The sequence below is a fragment of the Stigmatopora nigra genome, chromosome 9 (genome assembly GCF_051989575.1).
Source record: "Stigmatopora nigra isolate UIUO_SnigA chromosome 9, RoL_Snig_1.1, whole genome shotgun sequence".
Lineage (NCBI taxonomy): Eukaryota > Metazoa > Chordata > Actinopteri > Syngnathiformes > Syngnathidae > Stigmatopora > Stigmatopora nigra.
The window spans coordinates 14570199-14591318 of record NC_135516.1 but is presented as its reverse complement, the minus strand read 5'-3'; the positions used below and the strand labels follow the sequence as shown (position 1 = coordinate 14591318).

The 21120-nt window shown below is 38.8% G+C and overlaps 1 protein-coding gene across 1 annotated transcript in view; it reads right to left on the bottom strand.

Moving 5' to 3' along the window:
- The window catches only part of LOC144201507 (receptor-type tyrosine-protein phosphatase mu), a 135022-nt gene that overhangs the window by 33479 nt on the left and 80423 nt on the right, over nt 1-21120 (bottom strand). Inside the window, exons 12-16 of the mRNA XM_077724209.1 lie at nt 14563-14836; nt 11077-11113; nt 10107-10181; nt 8338-8473; nt 6823-6852 (exon numbers count right to left, since the gene is read on the bottom strand). Of these exons, the coding sequence (XP_077580335.1) occupies nt 6823-6852; nt 8338-8473; nt 10107-10181; nt 11077-11113; nt 14563-14836 (552 nt within the window). The remainder of the gene's footprint in view (nt 1-6822; nt 6853-8337; nt 8474-10106; nt 10182-11076; nt 11114-14562; nt 14837-21120) is intronic.

The following is a 21120-nucleotide window of genomic DNA, read 5'->3' as shown; positions in this document are numbered from 1 at the left end:
TTATTCCTATAGAACAGTTACTTTTTATGTTCATGTTGACATTTTTTATTATTTTTAGTGTCAAATTTTGATGTTGTTTACATTAGCACAACAATTTGTCCAAAAAACATCAACATTATAAAACTAAAAGCTAAAACTTTTATCACAAAAAAACCCCAAAAAATCAAACCATCAAAGTAAAATATGTCTTGAAAAAAATTGGGCTGACATTATTCTGTAATTGATGCTTGGATAAAAGCTCAAATAAAAATTAATAAAGAAATATAGCAAAAAACATAACCCACATAGAGCAGAATTTTTTTTAATCAACGCCAAGTGTTTTGTCGTACTTCTCTTTTTTAATTAACTATTCTGTTTGTTTTAGTCTGTGATATAGAAGAACTTCATTTTAATTAGATTTTCTCTTTTTTTATTTTTTTTACTTTTGGCACCAGAAACGCATAAAAAACCTTGAGCATCAGACTTAAAAAAATGGATTTTTTTTCCCTATTTGACCGGATAAAAGTGTTTTCTGAAGCTGAGCTCGACCTCAACGATAAAGGAAGAAGAGAATAGACCCACCCGTGTCCCCACGGCCATTAATAAAACATGTCGCCATTCCGTTATTCCACCAAAAAAAAAGTAAGTGAAACGCCATTGGAATGATTGCCTCGCCTGGCTGACCCCAGTACTGCGCTCTCCCGCTGCTTTGTTGTTTCAAATCTCCACTGTTTGTTCAATTTCTTGGCATATGGCGGCATCCGGGAAAGCCCCCTAACCAACCCCCCCCCCCCCCCCACGCTTATCCGGAGGACCTCGGCATGATGCTAATAGCGCTAGCGCTTTCCCCTGGCGCGCGAAAAGTGACAAAGATGTGACATTTTCACGCCGCCGGCCGCGTTTGCTCTTTTTAATCGGCAATTAAAAGCGCAGAGAAAACGATATTGTGTGTAATTGCAACACAGGGGGAGGTATCTGGGGACAAGGGGGCGGGGCTTATCATGATAAAACAAACAATGTTTGAATTTTTCATCTACGGATTATTTTTTTTCGATCTTACACAAGTAGAACATTTTGCATCGCTTATTTTCACAAGGGTTGCGGGGGTGTTGGAGCCTATCCCAGCAAACGGGAATTGGTTGCCAGATAAGAAGCATTATAAGTTTTATTCTGTCTAGAAGGGCCAAACTATTTCATATCAACATAGTTAACGAAAGAAAACTATTTTTAAGAGTTTTACGTTGGGTTTGACAGCATTTTATAAATTTTTTTACCATCAATTTTGTCCGCCATATAACAACTTTTGAACGGTATTTTTTTGTAAAACCGATCTCGCCTTTGTCGATAAATGATAGATGTATATTATATTTCCTGATTTTCCCTTTTTAAAATCAATCATTGTCATTTTTTCTGTTTTTAATTCAAAATTAATTTTGTAAAATCTAAAAGAATATATAAAAAACCTTAAAATAAACATTGTTTATGATCTATAAAAAACTGAATATTCGGGGCTTTTAATCCAGTTATTTTAATCCATAACTGTAAATTTTCAATCTTTTTTCAGTTTTTAGTTCTAAAATCATTTTGTAAAATCTAAAAATATATATAAAAAACCCTAAAATGAACTTTGTTTTAGATCTATAAAAACGGAATATTCAGGGTTTTTAATCCAGTTCTTTTAATCCATAATTGAATTTTTTTATCATTTTTTTCTGTGTTTTTAGTTCAAAAATCATTTTGTTAGATCAAAAAAATATATATATATATATATATATATATATATATATATATATATATATATATATAAACCTAAAATAAACATTGCTTTAGATCTACAAAAAACTGAATATTCAGGGTTTTTAATCCAGTTTCTTTAATCCATTTATATAAAAAAATCTAAATATTCTATCTAAAATGATTCTGCCCACATAAAATCAAGTTGACGTTAAAGCGGCCTGCGAACCAACCCGAGTCTGACACCCTTGCCCTATCATATTATTCATAATAAAGCAAAAAAATATACATATAAAGAGCCTAAGCAATAGTGAGGCCTCAGCACATTACCACAACTGAGTGACAATCTAGTTTATTTTGAGCATCTGCTAAAGGTACTGCGCCACCCGGCACAAATGACGAAGGGAAGCTGCTTGCTCGGCGGCGCCGCTGATGAAGATGAACGATGGTGCTAATGCCGCGCTAATTTATATGAGGAGCCAATTTAATGATGGATGACTGGATTAACGACTCTCGCGCGCCACCAGAGATAACTCGGAAAGAAAAGTACGCTGTAAAATGTTTGCACTATTTGATAAATGGGACCATCCGTCATGTGGCGATACCAACAACCGGAGTACGGACCCCCGTCAAGGCCTGGAAAATCAACGGGGGTCAATGCTAACGGTCTCTACGCCACCTTAGATCATTTTTCATTAAAAAAACGCCGTTTTTTAAAGGGCAATGTAAGTTTTGGTTAAAAAAACATGGCGGAGTAAGAGAGATAGAGATAGATGTATAAAAAAGTAGGAAAACAATGAGTGAAAAAATGACAATTCCCTGCAGAGTCGGGTTGTTTTGAAGCTCCGCCTTTAAAGCGTCACTTCCCGCCCGTTACCGTTTTCCCGTCGGGTTGTGGGCTGAACTCCTGCAGCTCGGAACCACAGACGTTGGCGCTAATGAGGCGCGACTGATGTCGTCGCCCACGGCCATTTTTACTTTGCTTCACTCCGCAAACACCTCCGTACGCTACAGCGTGTCGCCTATTGTTGCAAATGTTTTATATTGTGTTTATACACTATTTGTTTTTTTATTTTTTTTTTAGATAGAGTATCTAGGAAATTGTCTTTGGATTCTATTCATTTTTGTCTGTGTGAAAATTCCTGTTATTAAAACTACCAAAGAAATTAAGGTCATTATTTGGTGAAGTTTTTCAAGTGGATTTGATTAAAAAACTGGGATTTCCTTTAAAAAGTACCAAGTAGAATGTTATTTTGTGTTAATATTTCCGCAGTTTTTTGATGAATGAAAAAAATGCAATGAAAAAGTGGCATTTTAAAAAAGTTTGAGAGGTTAGAGGTTTGTCAAAGTGGTGGCCCGGGGGCCAAATCTGGCCCGCCGCATCATTTTGTGCGGCCCGGGAAAGTCAATGATGAGTGGCGACTTTCTGTTTTAGGATCAAATTAAAATGAAGAGTATAGATGTATATTAAATTTCCTGATTTCCCCCTTTTAAATCAATCATTGTCATTTTTAATCCATTTTTTTCTGTTTTTAGTTCAAAAATCATTTTGTAAAATCAAAAAAATATATATAAAAAATCTAAAATAGACATTGATTAAGATTTATAAAAAAATGAATATTCAGGGCTTTCAATCCAGTCCTTTTAATCCATTTATAAAAAAAAAAATCTAAATACTCTATCTAAAATGAGTCTGACACCCTTGATTTAGAGCAAATTTTTCTTTCCCTAAAAAAGATGTAAATTAATATTCCGGAAAAACGAGACTATCATTCATTTCGATAGACATTAACAATTTTTAGTTGCAAACATACTATGATATTACCATAACCACATGTGTATAAAATATATAAAAATGGGGATAAATCTTCCATCAAGTCAGATTGATTTTGTACCACAAGTCAATGTTTTCTTTAAGTGAACGAAAGCATTAAAAAAGCTCAATACACAGTGGATGGGAAAGTAGCTCTTAAAATGCAAACTAATACATTTAACTGCTTCTTTCGAAAGACTACGACGTCCAGGGCTGTCGTTGGCGCGCCATGCTGCCGCCGGCTCATCACCATGCGGCGCCACTATGCCGCTACGCCGCCATGCCGCTACGCCGCTACGCCGCTACGCCGCTGACTCTGCCAGTCTGCTTGTACCAATTAGCAGAGGTCTCTTAGCGCAAAGTCGCCGCGCCCCGTCTTTAATGAAGGCGTTTGTTCACTGGCCTTGAGCGCACTCGGCTTCCTCACATGCCGCGTTTATCGTACCTCCCGCTTCCCCCGCGCCGTCGTCGTCGCCAGTTGTTTCCGACGTGCCATTAAAAAGGAGGCCAGGGTACAAAATACTAAAGCTGGAATACCGCTCAAGTTAAAGTTTGGTATGAAGTCATAGGGCTTACTACCTAGAATTTGACACACAACCAAATGTAGTAATCTAATGGTATTTTCATGACTATAAGGTGCACTTAAAAGTCTTAAATTTTCTACAAATAGACAAAACAGAGTGCTTTATATATGGAAAAAAAAATAAATGTGTCATTCATTGAGGGTGCGCCTTTAAATATGGTGCGTCTTATAGTCCTGAAAATACGGTAAGTCAATATTATGTACAACGGTTACAAGCATTGACTGGTTTATTCCATATTTTATTTCGACAAATTTGGTCACAATTCGTTTATTCACATAAGAGAAGGAATGGTTGGAAATTAGCATGAAAAGTTTTGTCATCATTATTTGACAATATTCGTTTTATTTGATGAGTCATATCTCAAAGCGAAAATACGAGCAGTAATTTGACCTTTGACTTTTTGAAAAACCTTATGTGTCAAAATTAGCTAAATGTGATGACAGTTTTATCGCAGCTGGGGTCGGAAAATTCACAAAGTGGTGGCCCGGGGGCCAAATGTGGCCCGCCACATCATTTTGTGCGGCCCGGGAAAGTAAATAACGCATGCCGACTTTCTGTTTTAGGATAAAATTAAAATCAACAGTATAGATGTATATTAAATTTCCTATTTTTCCCCCATTTAAATCAGTAATAGTCATTTTTAATCCATTTTTCTGTGTTTTTAGTTCAAAAATCATTCTCTAAAATCTAAAAATATATTTAAAAACAGCTAAAATAAACATTATTTTAGATCTATAAAAAAACTGAATATTCTTGGCTTTTAATCCACTTCTTTTAATCCATTTATTAAAAAATATTCTAAATATCCTATCTAAAATAGTCCGGCCCACGAACCAACCCGAGTCTGACACCCCTGAATTCTAAGGGAATCCATACATAGTACGATATGACTTTTGGGACCATCTTATTGGAAAGCAGTTAACATAACCATAGTTTGATGGTTGGCTGGCCCTTTCACGGGGACCTTGGGAGCCCTTGATGCCTCAATGCCACGCCACGCCATGCCACGGCGCCCCCAGCGAGCCACGGTGGCCAGCCGGCAGTTGAAAGGCCACGTTTTTGACACGGCATTTGACGGCACATGTGAGCGCATGTCTAACGAGCAGGCTAGTCGACTTCAGTCGGACGCCAAGTTGAGATTTTGGCAGCGCCACTTTGATGTGCAGGCTAAAGTATTCGCCGGCTTCATCAATCATCCAGGTGACGGCGTGCGTTTGGGGAATAAACCCAATTCCTCCAGATGAACACCTCTAGCAAGTTTTTTTTTTATTAATTAGGCTTTAAAAGATGGATAAGAACATCTGTCGCTAGGCAGAAAGTTGACATTTTTCCGATAGTAACCATATAACCAGCACAGTGGTAATATTCAGGGTTTTTAATCCATAATTGTAATTTTTTAATCTTTTTTTTTCAGTATTTTTTTAGTTCAAAAATCATTTTGTAAAATCTAAAAATATATTTAAAAAAAGCTAAAATAAACAGTTTTAGATCTATAAAAAAGTGAATATTCAGAGCTTTTAATCCAGTTCTTTTAATCCATAATTGTATTTTTTAAACATTTTTTCCTGTATTTTTAGTTCAAAAATCATTTTGTAAAATCTAAAAATATATTAAAAAAAACTAGAATAAACATTGTTTTAGATCTGTAAAAAAGTGAATATTCAGGGATTTTAATCCAGTTCTTTTAATCTATAATTGTAATTTTTTATCATTTTTTCCTGTATTTTTAGTTCAAAAATCCTTTTGTAAAATCTAAAAATATATCAAAAGAAAGTAAAAAAAACATTGTTTTAGATCATTTTGATACGTTTAAACGAGCCATTAAAACTAACATTTTTGCCTCCACTTTAAATGAACAAAAATAGTCAAAAAGACCGCAATTTTCACAATAAAAGTCTTGCCTTAGTTAACCTCGCATCATCCAAACAAAGCACAATGTGGAAGGGAAAATAAATAAATAAAAACATAACAGGTTGTCGGTAGTTAGAGCGAGAAAAAAAATACTAAAGTAGTGCTTGAATTTTAGTCGCATTCCCAGCCAAACTATCAAAAAAGTGCAAAAAAATACAGTATGAATACCATTAAAACGGATAAAAAACTTCCTTCTTCCCTATGGCACGCAATGTAAAATTTATCCCAACTATTAGGAATTCAGATTCCATTGGAAGGCGAACCTTTTTAGAACAAAAGAAGGTAACAAAATTCCGACTTGCAACGCTTCGACGAGTCAGCGGATAAGAGCGGCGCCATATTATTATCTCCAGGTGCATTGTGGGACATCCTTTGAAGCGAGGCAGCCTCGGCGATCAATGCAGATTAGACACAAAGACCTTGCGTTTTTATTTTTTTTTTAGCAACGGCGCGCTATAAGCCTCTTCGCTATTCACCACTATATTTGATTGTTTTGCTCATGTCGGCCATATTTAAAAAAGGAAACAATCCCCATGCTTTAATAATAAAGTGCAGCGAGCCAATGGCATGCTGGGGAAAAAAAGGAAAAATCAGGTGAGCCTAACAATAAAAGCATGAGATTTGTGGGAATAATGATATTTGTGGGAGGGGTACACAGGAGGGACGCATGTGCTACCGAAAGTAAAGTATGGGTGATTTTCCCATGCAGATAAAGGGTGCAAAAAATGGCGGCATGGAAGTGAGGGAGGGGAAATAAAGGCATGCATGAGAAAGCATGGACGCCGATTTTGGTGTACTTACAGGTAGTAAGTGTAGGAGTGATAGGTTCTTCTGCCGAGTGGGGTGGAGGTGGTAGTGGTGGTAGTGGTGGTGGTGACGTGACGGTGACGTGGTGGTGGTGGTGGTGGTGGTTTGGTGTTGGTAGGTTTTAAGCAGTGGAAGACGAGGAGAGAGAGAGGGGGGAGAGGGGGAGAGGGGGGAGAGGGATGGAATGGAAAGAAAAAAGTAAAAATATTAATGTTTTGGGGAAAATAAACAACTCAATCAGACATGGTGGCAACACGTAGGAGGCTCAGCTTTGGGAGGTGATTGCGATGATAGCTACGCCGTTGACGTTCTTTTTACGCTTCTTTCAGCGGAGCTCGGACGTTTGGTAGCCGGACATTTTGGTCGCCGGTCAAATGGTGACAGAGAGTTTACTGTTGAAACCAGCTCGAAAAATTATATTCATCAGAGAGAGTTTAATATTTAAGTACTGTTTAATATCTAAGTACTGTTTCATATCTAAGTACTGTTAAATATCTAAGTACTGTTAAACATCTAAGTACTGTTAAATAGCTACGTACTGGTTAACATCTAAGTACTGCTTAATATCTAAGTACTGTTTAATATCTAAGAACTGTTTAATATCTAAGTACTGTTTCATATCTAAGTACTGTTTAATATCTAAGTACTGGTTAAAATTTAAGTACTGTTTAATATCTAAGTACTGGTTAATATCTAAGTACTGTTTCATATCTAAGTACTATTTAATATCTAAGTACTGTTAAATATCTAAGAACTGTTTAATATCTAAGTACTGTTTAATATCTAAGAACTGTTTAATATCCAAGTACTGTTTAATATTCAAGTACTGTTTCTTATCTAAGTACTGTTTCATATGTAAGTACTATTTCATATTTAAGTACTGTTTAATATCTAAGTACTGTTTAATATATAAGTACTATTTAATATTAATGTACTGTTGAAACCAGCTCTCAAAATTATATTCATGAGAGAAAATTTAATATCTAAATATTTACTGTTTTCAACAGTACGTGCAACAAATGATCGAATTACCATGCAAAATACTGCAAAAAAATCCCAGTAACAAAAAAGTTCTACAACCAATTAATTTTGTAAGTAAAGGTAAGACTATACATGAAAGAAATTTCTGTCCTTGCGCCATGTGACAGCTCAACGCCGCAGCACAATAAAAAAAAATATATAAAAAAAGTATGAACAGGCACGGCGAAAGCAAAGGACGTTTGATATTTGCAAAGCTTTAGTACTTCTTATATCGCAGCCGTATGAACAGCGGAGGCTTATGTAAACGTAGCCATTAGCCGCACGTCCGTACACTCAGGATATTAAAATATTTTTGAAGGCTTATCGTCATTGCGGGCTGCTCGCCACCCCCCACTGAAGTCATTTGTTTTAAAGGTACGCTGCAAAAAGGATTGATATTTTCTCAATGGGGCGTGATGGCCTCATGGAAATCATTACGTGCCAATCAAAAAAAGACATTGGACATGAAAAAAAATTAAAAATACATACCTTTTTTTCATGAGAAGCACCACGCCGAGAAAGATGATGACAAAGAGGAGGATTCCGGCAATCACCCCGGCGATTTTAACCGTGTGGTCCGTCTGTTTTTCCGGTTCCACCGCGTTGGGTTTGTGGGTGGCGGCACCTGACCAAAAAAAACAAAAAAATACATCAAAAAATACAACACAAAGACTATTCAATTGTTTAAATGAGATATTTGAGCTATTATGGATTAGGATAGACAGTTTTTTTGTTTAATAACCAAAAAAGTTTGGTGTTTTTGATTAAAAAAACAAACAACAAAGTTTAGTGATTATTATCCATGCTTTAAATAACAAAATTTGCCCTTTAGGTTCAAAAGCAGCCATTTTTGACTGATTCATTTTTTTGTTTTTTGTTTGATAACCGCAAAAGTTTGGTGTTTTTGTTATCAAAAACACCAAATGTTTCTGTGTCTACTGAGTCGTTTTTTTTGTTTTTTTTTTGTTTTGTTTAATAACCAAAAATAACACCAAAGCTTAGTGGTTATTAAACAGAACAAAAAAATACAAAAACATGAATCAGTAGACACAAAAAAGTTTGCATATTTTGACTAAAAACCCACAAAAACTTTAATGGTTATTAAACAAAACAAAAACATCCAAAAAATGAATAAGTACACACAAAAAAGTTTGGTGTATTTGATTTAAAAAAAAACACCAAACTTTTGTGGTTATTAATCCAAAAAATATGTAAAAAAAAACCCAAATCAGTCAAAAATGGCCGTTTTGAACCTACAGGTCATATTTTTGGATTAAAATCATGGATCCTTACATTTTCTGGCTCTACTAGTGAACCCATTAAAGCAACAAGAAGGGATCCTCCTTGGCGGAGGTAATAAATAAAAATCAGATCTTGTTAAAATTCCACTAGCTTGCTTCTAGCTGTGCCAATCGTTGGGAGAATCTCAATCCCACCGGGGGGTCGAGACGGGAATACAGACAAGTCTCAAGTTCTCTCTGAAGAGCTCAAAGTACGGATTTGTCACACATTTGCGACAAAAAAATCGCACAATCAGTCCACAGCTGATTACTAACATGTCAATCCAACCATTGGAATAAAAATGGCTGTTGATAGGAGCCCATAGAACTGAGAATAATATGTCAGTTGGGATAGATAAGCATTTTTTTTTTTTACCAAGATAGCTAGACAACATGGCGTCCGTTGTGGCTGACATGGCAATTTATCATTGGGAATTTAGTAATACGGATGTTCAGTGCAGGACACTTGCCTTTCTTATCTTTTTAAGACTCCCTTCCTCACTTTAGCGTTTTTGGTGGTATCTCCACTTCGGGTGATTTGTTTATTTCAGGCATTAGGGGGAAAAAAAGTATGTCTTTGGGGATTTATAGCCAGGCCGTGCTAGCTTCCATATCTTTTGTAAAAGTGCGCTCGGAGTGTTGTGGGCGCGATTAAGCCAGGGTGAACTTATCTGGCTTTTTGAGCGGGGATGCCGCTTAAAGGTTGGCTGTCGTATCGGAGAGGACAATGGCGCACTTGCCCATATTTATCTAAGCTGCTAAAGCATTCGTGATCTTTGTGCTTCTTATGGTTTGTGTTGATTGTTTAGTATAACACCAGGGAAAAAAACGGAAAAATGCTCGCGATGGAATATTTTTTTAGTTTTGGAGATTGGTCCGGTGGAGTAGTGGGTAAGGGGTCAGGGACACAGTTCTGGGGTCTAGGGTTTGAGGCCGGGTTGGTCGTCACTGTGTGGAGTTTGCATGAGAGGTTCTAACCTGTGAGTTGGTGATCTCCGGCCGCTGGGGCGATGCGGAGGTACGGCGTGGTGAGTTGAGTCACCAAGATGGCAGCTGAGCGTAAGGTGAGGTGAGTAGATCGGATCCACGATGCCATGCAGCAGGTGAAAAAAGTCAGACACAAAAAGATGAGAAAAAACCTCAAAAACTCAAACTCAGAAGAATCACAGTGACTCACTATTGACATTGATCATTATGAAAATGCATGCAAATTTAACTATCTATTTAACTCTTTCATAGACATTTGGTCCCCGGACATTTGGTCCCCGGACATTTGGTCGCCCGGACATTTTGTCGCCCGGACATTTGGTCGCCCGGACATTTGGTCGCCCGGACATTTGGTCGCCCGGACATTTGGTCGCCCGGACATTTGGTCGCCCGGACATTTGGTCGCCCGGACATTTGGTCGCCCGGACATTTGGTCGCCCGGACATTTGGTCGCCCGGACATTTGGTCGCCCGGACATTTGGTCGCCCGGACATTTGGTCCCCGGACATTTGGTCCCCGGACATTTGGTCGCCAGACATTTGGTCGTCGGACATTTGGTCGTCGGACATTTGGTCGTCGGACATTTGGTCGCCGGACATTTGGTCGCCGGACATTTGGTCCCCGGACATTTGGTCCCCGGACAATTGGTCCCCGGATATTTGGTCCTCGGACAATTGGTCCCCGGATTTTTGGTCCTCGGACATTTGGTCGAACGGACGTTTGGTCGAACGGACGCTTGGTCGCCGGACATTTTGTCGCCGAACATTTGGTTGCTGGACATTTGGTCTCCAGACGTTTGGTCGCCAGATTCCCTCGCTCTCAAAATTATAACGTCCGGGTACCGCCCCCATTATGACATTAATATTGTAAAGTTGCAGAATAGGCATTCTTATCTTTTACTTTAGCATTTATGTTAAGTAGTGAATTTGCTGGTTAATGTTAATTTAGATACATGTCCTACCTTTGGTGGCCACTCGGATGCAGTCAATTTTAGTCTCCTGTTAAAAAAAGAAAAATAAACAGGGTTAATGTTTATTGCAATGATAACAGGCAGTTTGAGAGATTGACGTGGATACCACTTCACATAAGATTTTTTTTTTAAAGTGCATTACATCACGCATCCTAGCTCAGTGATTGCAAAGGTTATATTATAACGACCCACGGTGGGGTTAAGAGGGGGTGACAGTGAACCCCGAGCAAGGCCTTGTGCTTGAATTTATGATGAAAGGATACTCGTTTTGCACTCTTAAAAAAAAACATTGCCTCTGACAAAGAGAGAGAGAGAAAAAAAGGGAAAGAAGTTTGTTGGACACTTGAACGCTGAAAAGACGAAAGCACAAAAGGCAGGAACAAGGTTGCTGTGTTTATGACAAAAGATGCACATTTATGTCCCTGAGCTTGCCGGGATTGGCCAGTGGTGGCTGAGGAAAATCATCTTTCAGCAAAAGTGCAAAAGCATCTTATTTTTTTACAAAGATAATGAAAGTAGTTCATTGAGTTGAGTCTTTCATTGGCGAATAATTAAAGGCTTTTTCTGGATTATGTCCATTAAGTGTGAGGAGATGGATCCACTTCACGGACTGCTTAGTGTCACGCAAAAGTGGTTGCTTCATTCCAAATGACTGACGTGATGTTTACATTTCACATGTGTCCTGCTTTGATAAGAAATAACACTCAAAACATTGACATGGAACGGCAGAGCTAGTTTGGAGGACTTAAATCGGAATGAATGGACGCCCCAATCTTTCTGATGTTTCCAATCAGGGCTAATTTAGAGTTTATTTCTAACAGATTTGCATACAGACTTTCAAAATGATGACTTTCTCGTTCAATTTGAAGTATTCTTTGAGTGTTTGCCAGGCATGTCTACCCAGTTTCATGTTAAGGGAGTGTTTTTTTGTTAATTTGCAGTGGGTAGTACTTAGGTTTTTGTCTAAGTTCGCTAAAATATAATTTCAACATTTTATAGTATAGTGGTCCCAACACTTATTGATGTCGCTAGGCCAGGTGGGGGGCAAACTTTTGGGCCCGGGGGGGCCACATTGACTTTAAATATGTGACAGATGGGCACAAGATACGATACATATAAAAAAGTGCATCCGTTAACAGTACATATGAAAGATAAACTGTAAAAAAGGACTAAAGTATTAATAATATACTCATCACACATCATTAAAGTCAAAAATATAAAGTAAAAACTCAAGTAAGTAAAGGAATGTATTAAGAAATATTAAAATGTCATTTAAAAAAAGATAGAGACTGTAAAACACGAAAAAAATAAGAGTGGACAGAGCTACTGCCACTGGCCTCTGCGTGACGGCGCCATCTTGGGGAGAAAAATAAAAATAAAATTGGACAACGTCAGCGGGCCGGATTAAAAAGCCTAGTGGGCCGTATCTGGCCCGCGGGCCATAGTTTGCCCATGACTGCTTTAGATAAAAAAAATATTCAGGTGACGAAAAGCCTCAAAAGGCAAAATGTTGCCTCTAAATACAAAATAAATTGCTATGAAGCACCAAAATATGAAAAAAAATCATTTTGAAATAGTTAAAATAGCCAAACACTCTACAAGCCTTCCATTGGCTAGAAAACTGAACGTATATTTTAGCGAACTTGACATAATTTCTCGTGGTTAAATTCCATGTTGACCTATGTGTGTAAACGTATATTTACTCAGCTGGCAAATATTTGCCTCTACCTGGAAAATGTATTTTCAATCCTTATAAATTTTAATAGCCTAATAAATAATTTCCTTATCTTTTTTGTGTTTGGTTGGTTCTCATTTGTTTCGTACAAAATGTCTATACTTATTTATAAACTTACAAGACTAAAAGGGGTATTTTTTCACTAATTTTACTTGTGGAAAAAATGAATATTGTTAAATGGAGGTAAGGATGTATATCTTGAAGTTTACACTTATAAAGTCACACAGGAAAAGTGCGAGTATGTGTTCTATTGTGTAGTACCAAGCAACTAATTGAATTCAGTGCAGGCCTTGCACGTTATTACCGCTGGCCTCCCGGAACGGACGTGCCGCCGCTACTCAAGGAGGGCGGCCATGCTACATTCGCATTCAGCTACAGCGACCACGGCGCTCTGCAAATTGCTATCGAACGGCAGGCGAGGGAGATGGAGAGCAAAGGTCGTGGAGCATCCACCGGAAGACGCAGGGGGTCCGTGACCCGTACGATCGGTAGGACGCACGGTTAGAACGGATGCCATTTTTTTTTTTTAGTCATGGCGACAACTTAAATGAGAGGCTGGAATTTGGCAATGAAGCAGAAAGTTCTTCCAGCTGAGTCCGGTCCGCCTGAGTCTTGTACGTCAAGTGGTGAATGAATGGAAAATTCACTAATGTGATCAAAGTGCACATTGTAGCACAATTCCAGCCAATTGAGGAACACTGCAGGGCAAATGTGTCTACTGTGTGAGATTAATTCTTGTTAGAAAAAAACAGTTTATTGAAAAATGTCTAAAATCTAAAAAGAATGAATACGGAGAAAAATTGTGGTCAAGTGCAAGTGTGTCTGTGTCTGTATTCTCACCCTCTTGCTACTGCGACAGTGAATTGAATCGAATCAAATCCAATCGAATCCAATCCAATGTAATTTAATGTAATCCAATGTAATCCAATGTAATCCAATCTAATCCAATGTAATCAATGTAATATAATGTAATCAATGTAATTCAATGTAATTCAATGTAATCAATGTAATCTAATGTAATCTAATGTAATGTAATCTAATGTAATATCATGTAATCAATGTAATCTAATGTAATGTAATCTAATGTAATCTAATATAATGTAATCTAATATAATGTAATGTAATCAATGTAATCTAATGTAATGTAATGTAATCTAATGTAATGTAATCTAATGTAATGTAATCTAATGTAATCTAATCTAAATTAATGTAATTTTATTTAATGTAATATAATGTAATATAATGTAATCTAATGTAATCTAATGTAATCTAATGTAATCTAATGTAATCTAATGTAATCTAATGTAATCTAATGTAATCTAATCTAATCTAATCTAATCTAATGTAATCTAATCTAATGCAATATAATGAAATCTAATGTAATCTAATCTAATGTAATATAATGTAATCTAATCTAATGTAATATAATGTAATCTAATTTAATCTAATCGAAGAGTCCCAATGACAATCTACAGTTATTGTTACTCATTGTCTGCAGTTGAGGACGAAAAACATCCAATTGATTTAAACTGAGAAAACTGGTCATTATTGTTAATTTTTCAGTGCCATTGACAGTGCTAAGCGTCCAATCTATTTTAACTGGGAGAGGCTATGGCTGACAACCTTACAAGTCAAAATGGATTGACTGTCTGGCGCCGTCAATGGCAGCCAATGACCGAAATGGGTGCCCTATAAATGATGAAACTGGTTGTATGTATGTGCTTGCTTTGTGGTAATCTCACCCCATTGGCAGTGCTGACAGCCTGGTAATAGATGCTGTAGCTCTTCTGGGGCAAAAGCGGTGCATTCCAGTAGCCGCTGTACGACTTGTTGTCACCCACAGTGAAGGGCTGCGCCGCGTGGATGCCGCCGGCGGGGAACTGGGCGGCAAAGTAGTACTGGGAATTGAGTTGCGTGGCGTTCTGGAAGTGAATGGGCACCGGGTAGCAGCGTAGGATTTCGGCCGTGCCCCGTGCTCGTCTCGGACGCTCTTCCTCCACCACCACCTGGTAAGCGCTGTGGAAAAAACATTTAAAAAAATAAAATAATAACATAAGAATCCAAAGGTTCCACAACAATGATCATTAAAAGATGCTTCAGGAGACTGGGACATGAGTTTTTGGAAAGGGACATAGAATTTTCTGGACATAAAATCACTGATTAGATCATGAATGATGACTTCAAGTTTGCGGCAAGTGAAAGAAGAACCTTTGTCAATCAGCAGGACGTCGCACGAATGCTAAAGCGGCCCGTTGACAAGATGAGAAAGTCTCCTTTCTGGACAAAAAGGTCTCTGTCACATGCACTGTGGGAGAGCATTTGCCATCCAAGAGTGAAAAGGATGTGGCGGGCCATAGAGGAAAAGGGAATGCGCTTAAGATTTGCACTTTTGATTGATAAGAATGAGAAGAAAGATTATTTTTTCATTAAATGTTTTCATTTCATTCTGATATCTTATTAACTTCATTTTTTTATACTCTATGCTTTTGTCCAATCTAATTTTAGCTATGTTTCACCCACCTGGGCTTTATTTGGAGTTGATAATATTTCCAAATATGTTAAAACTTCAACATAAAGAAAAAAAATGCCATACCTACTTTACACTGAATTTCTATAGCACAAAAATGCATTTACACATCTTTAAAAATTGAAAAAAATAAAAACGGAGCCTTTTTATGTTTATATCCCATAATAAAATCTGAGGAACTGCCTTTTATAGTTCAATGTGGCTCTTAGGTAAACAAATACATTGCTCACGTACATTTTCGTGGTTTCCGGCGACCAAACGCCCCGGCGACCAAACGTCCGGGCGACCAAACGTCCGGGCGACCAAACGTCTGGGCGACCAAACGCCCCGGCGACCAAACGTCCAGGCGACCAAACGTCCGGTCGCGCATTTTGTGGTGGGTGCGGCTTATAGTCAAGTGCACATCCAAAATCAGGTAAAATCAGATAAATTATTAAAAAAAAAATCTTTAACATCCTTATTACATTAATACAGAATATACTTAACAAGAGATACTCAACAACTGAGTGAATCTGTACTTTTCTGTCCAGGATTTATGCAATTTATAAGGGGATGAGAATGGGGATGTATAAAAAAATAAAAAAGAACAAAAAACAAAGCTCCCACAGGTGTCGCTCTCCGTGTAATATGATGATGTGGCTGCTCCATGCATGATTTAACGCTACGGCACAGTGACGGCTGCTGCTGTTTTCCCTTTCCCGCGGCAAAGTAGCGAGCGCCCAAGGCCAGGAGGCTCCCGGGGTTAACAACTCCACTCATGTGCAAATCTTAACCGCAAACGCCAACGTTCAAATCGCTGTGGCTCATAGACAACCATGATAAACATTATACCCGTTTTGTTCACAAAGAAACAAATGATTTGGGGAGAAAACATGCAAAAAAATGGCTTCCCGTTTTCCCCCAAATAATGCCTGTCGTCGTCAGATTCCAAGAAAGATGACAATCACTCAGATAGACACAAAAGTAGGATTGTTTTCAAACTTTTTCTAAGGTACACAGATCCAACTTCCAACTTGTCTTGTATGAAAACATGCTGACATCATCAGAAAGATTGGATGGGTATAAATCAGCAAACTACGGTTCGCGGGCCACATACGGGCCCGTTAGGCTTTTTAATCCGGCCCGTCGACTTTGTTCAAATATTTATTTTTTTCCCCCCAAGATGGCGCCATCACGTGGAAGCCAGTGGCAGTACCTCAGTCCACTCTTATATGTTTTTGGTGTTTTACAGCCCTTCTATCTTTTTTTAAATTATATTTTAATATTTCTTAATACATTCCTTTACTTACTTTACTTTGTACTTTATACTTTTGTCTTTAATGATGAGTGATGAGTATGTTAATGTTTTATTCCTTTTTTATGTTCATGTTTCTATGTACTGTTAACGGATGCACTTTTTTTACATGTTATCGTATCTTGTGCTGACCTGGCCCATCTGTCAAACTTTTAAAGTCAATATGGCCCCCGGGGCCCAAAAGTTTGCCCACCCCTGGTATAAATTGGAATAGTCCCATTTTAAAGGCATTAAGTGCGTATGAAAAGAACGATTTTATGGTCTGGCGGAGGTCCACGTGGTCCAGGGCTGACACCAATTAGCGCCCCCTCACCCTTTCCCTTCCCATCCCGCATCATAGATTTCTCCTTCCTAGAGCAATTATGGCAGATTGACTCTCCATCGAGCGGACAGAGGGAGGCCACAAGAGTCAAATTTATTTTTCATGTGCTTTAATAACAAGAGCGCCGCCTCCTCCATCATCATCTCGTAACATGCTAATGCTAACGGAGGCTGATTTAAAGCAGTGGTGGAGTGAGATGATTAGGTCCGACTCTGAATTGGGTGCTAGAAGACGGCCATTTTTTTTTTTAGTCACGTCTTGTCGCGACTAATAGCGCGTGGCGTGCCAAGACGTTGGCAAAGAGAGTTACTGCTTGTTTTAGAGGTGTGTCAAATCAATGGCCGTGCAGATGAAACTGATGCTAGCGGGAGGAGAACGTGGAAAAAACATGGATTGCATCATTAACAAAGTCAATTCATTCATTTGATTTGATTATTTTCAATTATTTGCATTGAACATGAAAAAGGTGTTCGGGAAAACCACTAAATGGAACTTTTTATTCAACTTTATTCTTTAGCTGTTATTTTGTTTTACTCCATTTTGATTATTCATTCATTCATAAATGAACCTTTTTATTTGATTTTTTAAGTGTTTATTATTAATTTAATTGTGACTTAATTGTTGATTATTCATTAATTCAATCATAAATGAACCTTTTTATCTTAGAATTGTTTTGATTATTCATTCATTCATTCATTCATTCATTCATTCATTCATTCATTCATTCATTCATTCATTCACTCACTCACTCACTCACTCACTCACTCACTCACTCACTCACTCACTCACTCACTCACTCACTCACTCACTCACTCACTCACTCACTCACTCACTCACTCACTCACTCACTCACTCACTCACTCACTCACTCACTCACTCACTCACTCACTCACTCACTCACTCACTCACTCACTCACTCACTCACTCACTCACTCACTCATTCATTCATCCATGCATCCATTCATCCATCCATTCATTCATCCATTCATCCATTCATCCATTCATCCATCTTTTTATGTTATTTGATTCTTCAAGTGTTATTTTTTTCATACTTCATAATTTCATACTTATTCATAATTATTTATTGACTATTTATCTCATTGTTTGTTTATCGTTGTTATTGGTGCACTTTCCTATTTATTGATGTTGTTGAACACTTATTTATGATATTATTTTCCGAAGTTTGATTGTTTGTTGTTGTTATTTGTGCACTTAGTGACGAATCCCATTCTACTTCTGTAATGACAATATAAAAGCATTCCTTTCAAATCTAACTTTACAGATAGTTACATATTTGAGAAGGAATCCAATATATCTGAAGATAAATATATCAACAAAATAGATTCTTTTGAATAGGTAAATTAAGAAATATGAATGGCGTAATAATCTGCCTGGCTGAGAGAACATTTTCCTCCTGGGAAAATAATCAAAACGCTTCATTTTAAATGTGTGGGCAAAAATCTAAAGTATTGAAATCCCCCTTCACACAACCCCCCCCCAACAGCAATTGCTTATTTTAGCACTTTGCTAAATCACTTTCCATGCTCCGGTTCAGATAATCTGACGCTACAGGGAACAAGCAAGCATCTCATTTGCGAAAACTAAAAAAAAAAATGGCGTGTATTTTAAACATTTCCTCTGGCGAGAGGCAAAGGTGACGGCGGCAAGAAGAGGTCTGATTTAGCGGCGGCAAAGATAAGCGCAAGCATCTCCAATCATTTATTGCCTCGCCGAGCTTGTAAACATTTATTTTGACGCAAAGTGGGTGGAATCTGGCCGCTGACGAAGAGGGGCAAACGTGCCGCTGACATTATTGACAGACAGTCACTTTAATCCTCTTAAAGGAAGACTTTACCCTCTGGTAAAAAAATAAAAAATAAATAAAAATAAATAAAATGTTCCCAGGGATTAGCGACCCAATCTGAGCACTAGCATATATTACACATATGATAGCAATTAGCTTCCCTTGGCATAATCTCCACATGACTTTAATTCAGACGGAGTGGCACTTGGTTAATGGTAGTCGGACGTTTGGTCGCCTAGGACGTTTGGTCGCCTAGGACGTTTGGTCGCCTAGGACGTTTGGTCGCCTGGGACGTTTGGTCGCCTGGGACGTTTGGTCGCCTGGGACGTTTGGTCGCCTGGGACGTTTGGTCGCCTGGGACGTTTGGTCGCCTGGGACGTTTGGTCGCCTGGGACGATTGGTCGCCCCGGACGTTTGGTCGCCCCGGACGTTTGGTCGCCCCGGACGTTTGGTCACCCCGGACGTTTGGTCACCCCGGACGTTTGGTCACCCCGGACGTTTGGTCACCCCGGACGTTTGGTCACCCCGGACGTTTGGTCACCCCGGACGTTTGGTCACCCCGGACGTTTGGTCACCCGGGACTTTTGGTCACCCGGGACTTTTGGTCGCCCGGGACGTTTGGTCGCCCGGGACGTTTGGTCGCCCGGGACGTTTGGTCGCCCGGGACGTTTGGTCGCCTGGGACGTTTGGTCGCCTGGGACGTTTGGTCGCCTGGGACGTTTGGTCGCCTGGGACGTTTGGTCGCCTGGGACGTTTGGTCGCCTGGGACGTTTGGTCGCCTGGGACGTTTGGTCGCCTGGGACGTTTGGTCGCCTGGGACGTTTGGTCGCCTAGGACGTTTGGTCGCCCGGACGCTTGGTCGCCCAGGACGTTTGGTTGCCCGGACGACAACATGACAGAGAGTTTACTATTGAAAGCAGTTCTTAAAATTATATACATGAGAGAGAGAGTTTAATCTCTAAAAAATGTTCCCAGGGATTAAGTGGCCCAATCTGAGCACTACCATATATTACACATATGATAGCAATTAGCTTCCCCTGGCTTAATCTCCGAGTCACTTTAATTCAGACAGAGTGGCGCTTGGTTAATGGATTCTCGCCATGGCGTTATCGTATCATCTCCTCGGGCGCCATCAGTTCCGAACCCAATCATCGGGTTACATAATCAAATCAAATATGCTCCAAATCCCCCCAAAAGTGACCAAATAAATCCCACTCATCTTTCTTCCTCTTAAGAGTGTTTAAAAAACAATTTCCTAAAGTGTTTCAATCCAGAAATGGAATCAAACCCAATCTGAATCCCCACAAAAAAATTCAAGGTCGTCTTCTAACGTCTATCTTTTTTGGTTCTCCGTAAAAGTAAGCTTTCCTTCGAGGACCGGTCGCCAGACGTTGGGCTCTCCAAAGACTTTTTACATTAGCGGTAAACAAAAGCGGCAGCCAGCACCGTTAATTAATGAAGGCTGAGATTCACTTCGTCATCATTTGAGCTCTGTAATTGGCCCGCTGACGGGACGCCGGGCAGAGCGCCCCCTCCCTGGCGGTACCTGCGAGGTGATTAAAAAGCCATCTTTCTTGCCGCGGTGGCACAACCACGCAACGCTAAACACTGAAATTGTAACAACTCGGTTGGGAAAAGGTACTTTAAGAGTTTTTTATGGCTCAAGAGGGCTCTTGGCCTTAACCCAGGGGTGGGCAAACTTTTGGGCCCGGGGGCGGGGGGCCACGTTGACTTTAAAAATTTGACAGACGGGCCGGGTCAGCACAAGATACGATAACATATAAAAAAGTGCATCCGTTAACAGTACATATGAAACATAAACAGACAAAAAGGACTAAAATATTAACATACTCATCACTCATCATTAAAGTATAAAGTACAAAGTGAAGTAAAAAGGGATGTCTTAAGAAATATTAAAATGTAATTTAGAGATATTTTAATATCTAAGTACTGATTAATATCTAAGTACATTTGATCGGCGACCAAAAGACTGGCGACCAAACGTCCGGCCACCAAAAGACCGGTCATCAAAAGACCGGCCACCAAAAGATCGGTCACGAAAAGATCGGCCACCAAAAGACCGGACACCAAAAGATTGGCCACCATACGTCCGGTCACAAATTATTTGTACGTCAGTGGCGGTCATTGGGTCAATTTCATGTAAAAAACAAGAGACTTTAACATGATTATTATTAAGTAAATACACACAATCTAACAAAAATTCAAATAATTGATATGTTTTGATCACTGAATACGTCCAATCACTAAAACTTGAAGCAACAGAGCAGCTCACTTTACAAGAATTGACTAAAAATGCATGTTTGTGGACACTTTAGCCATGAATTTTGCGTTC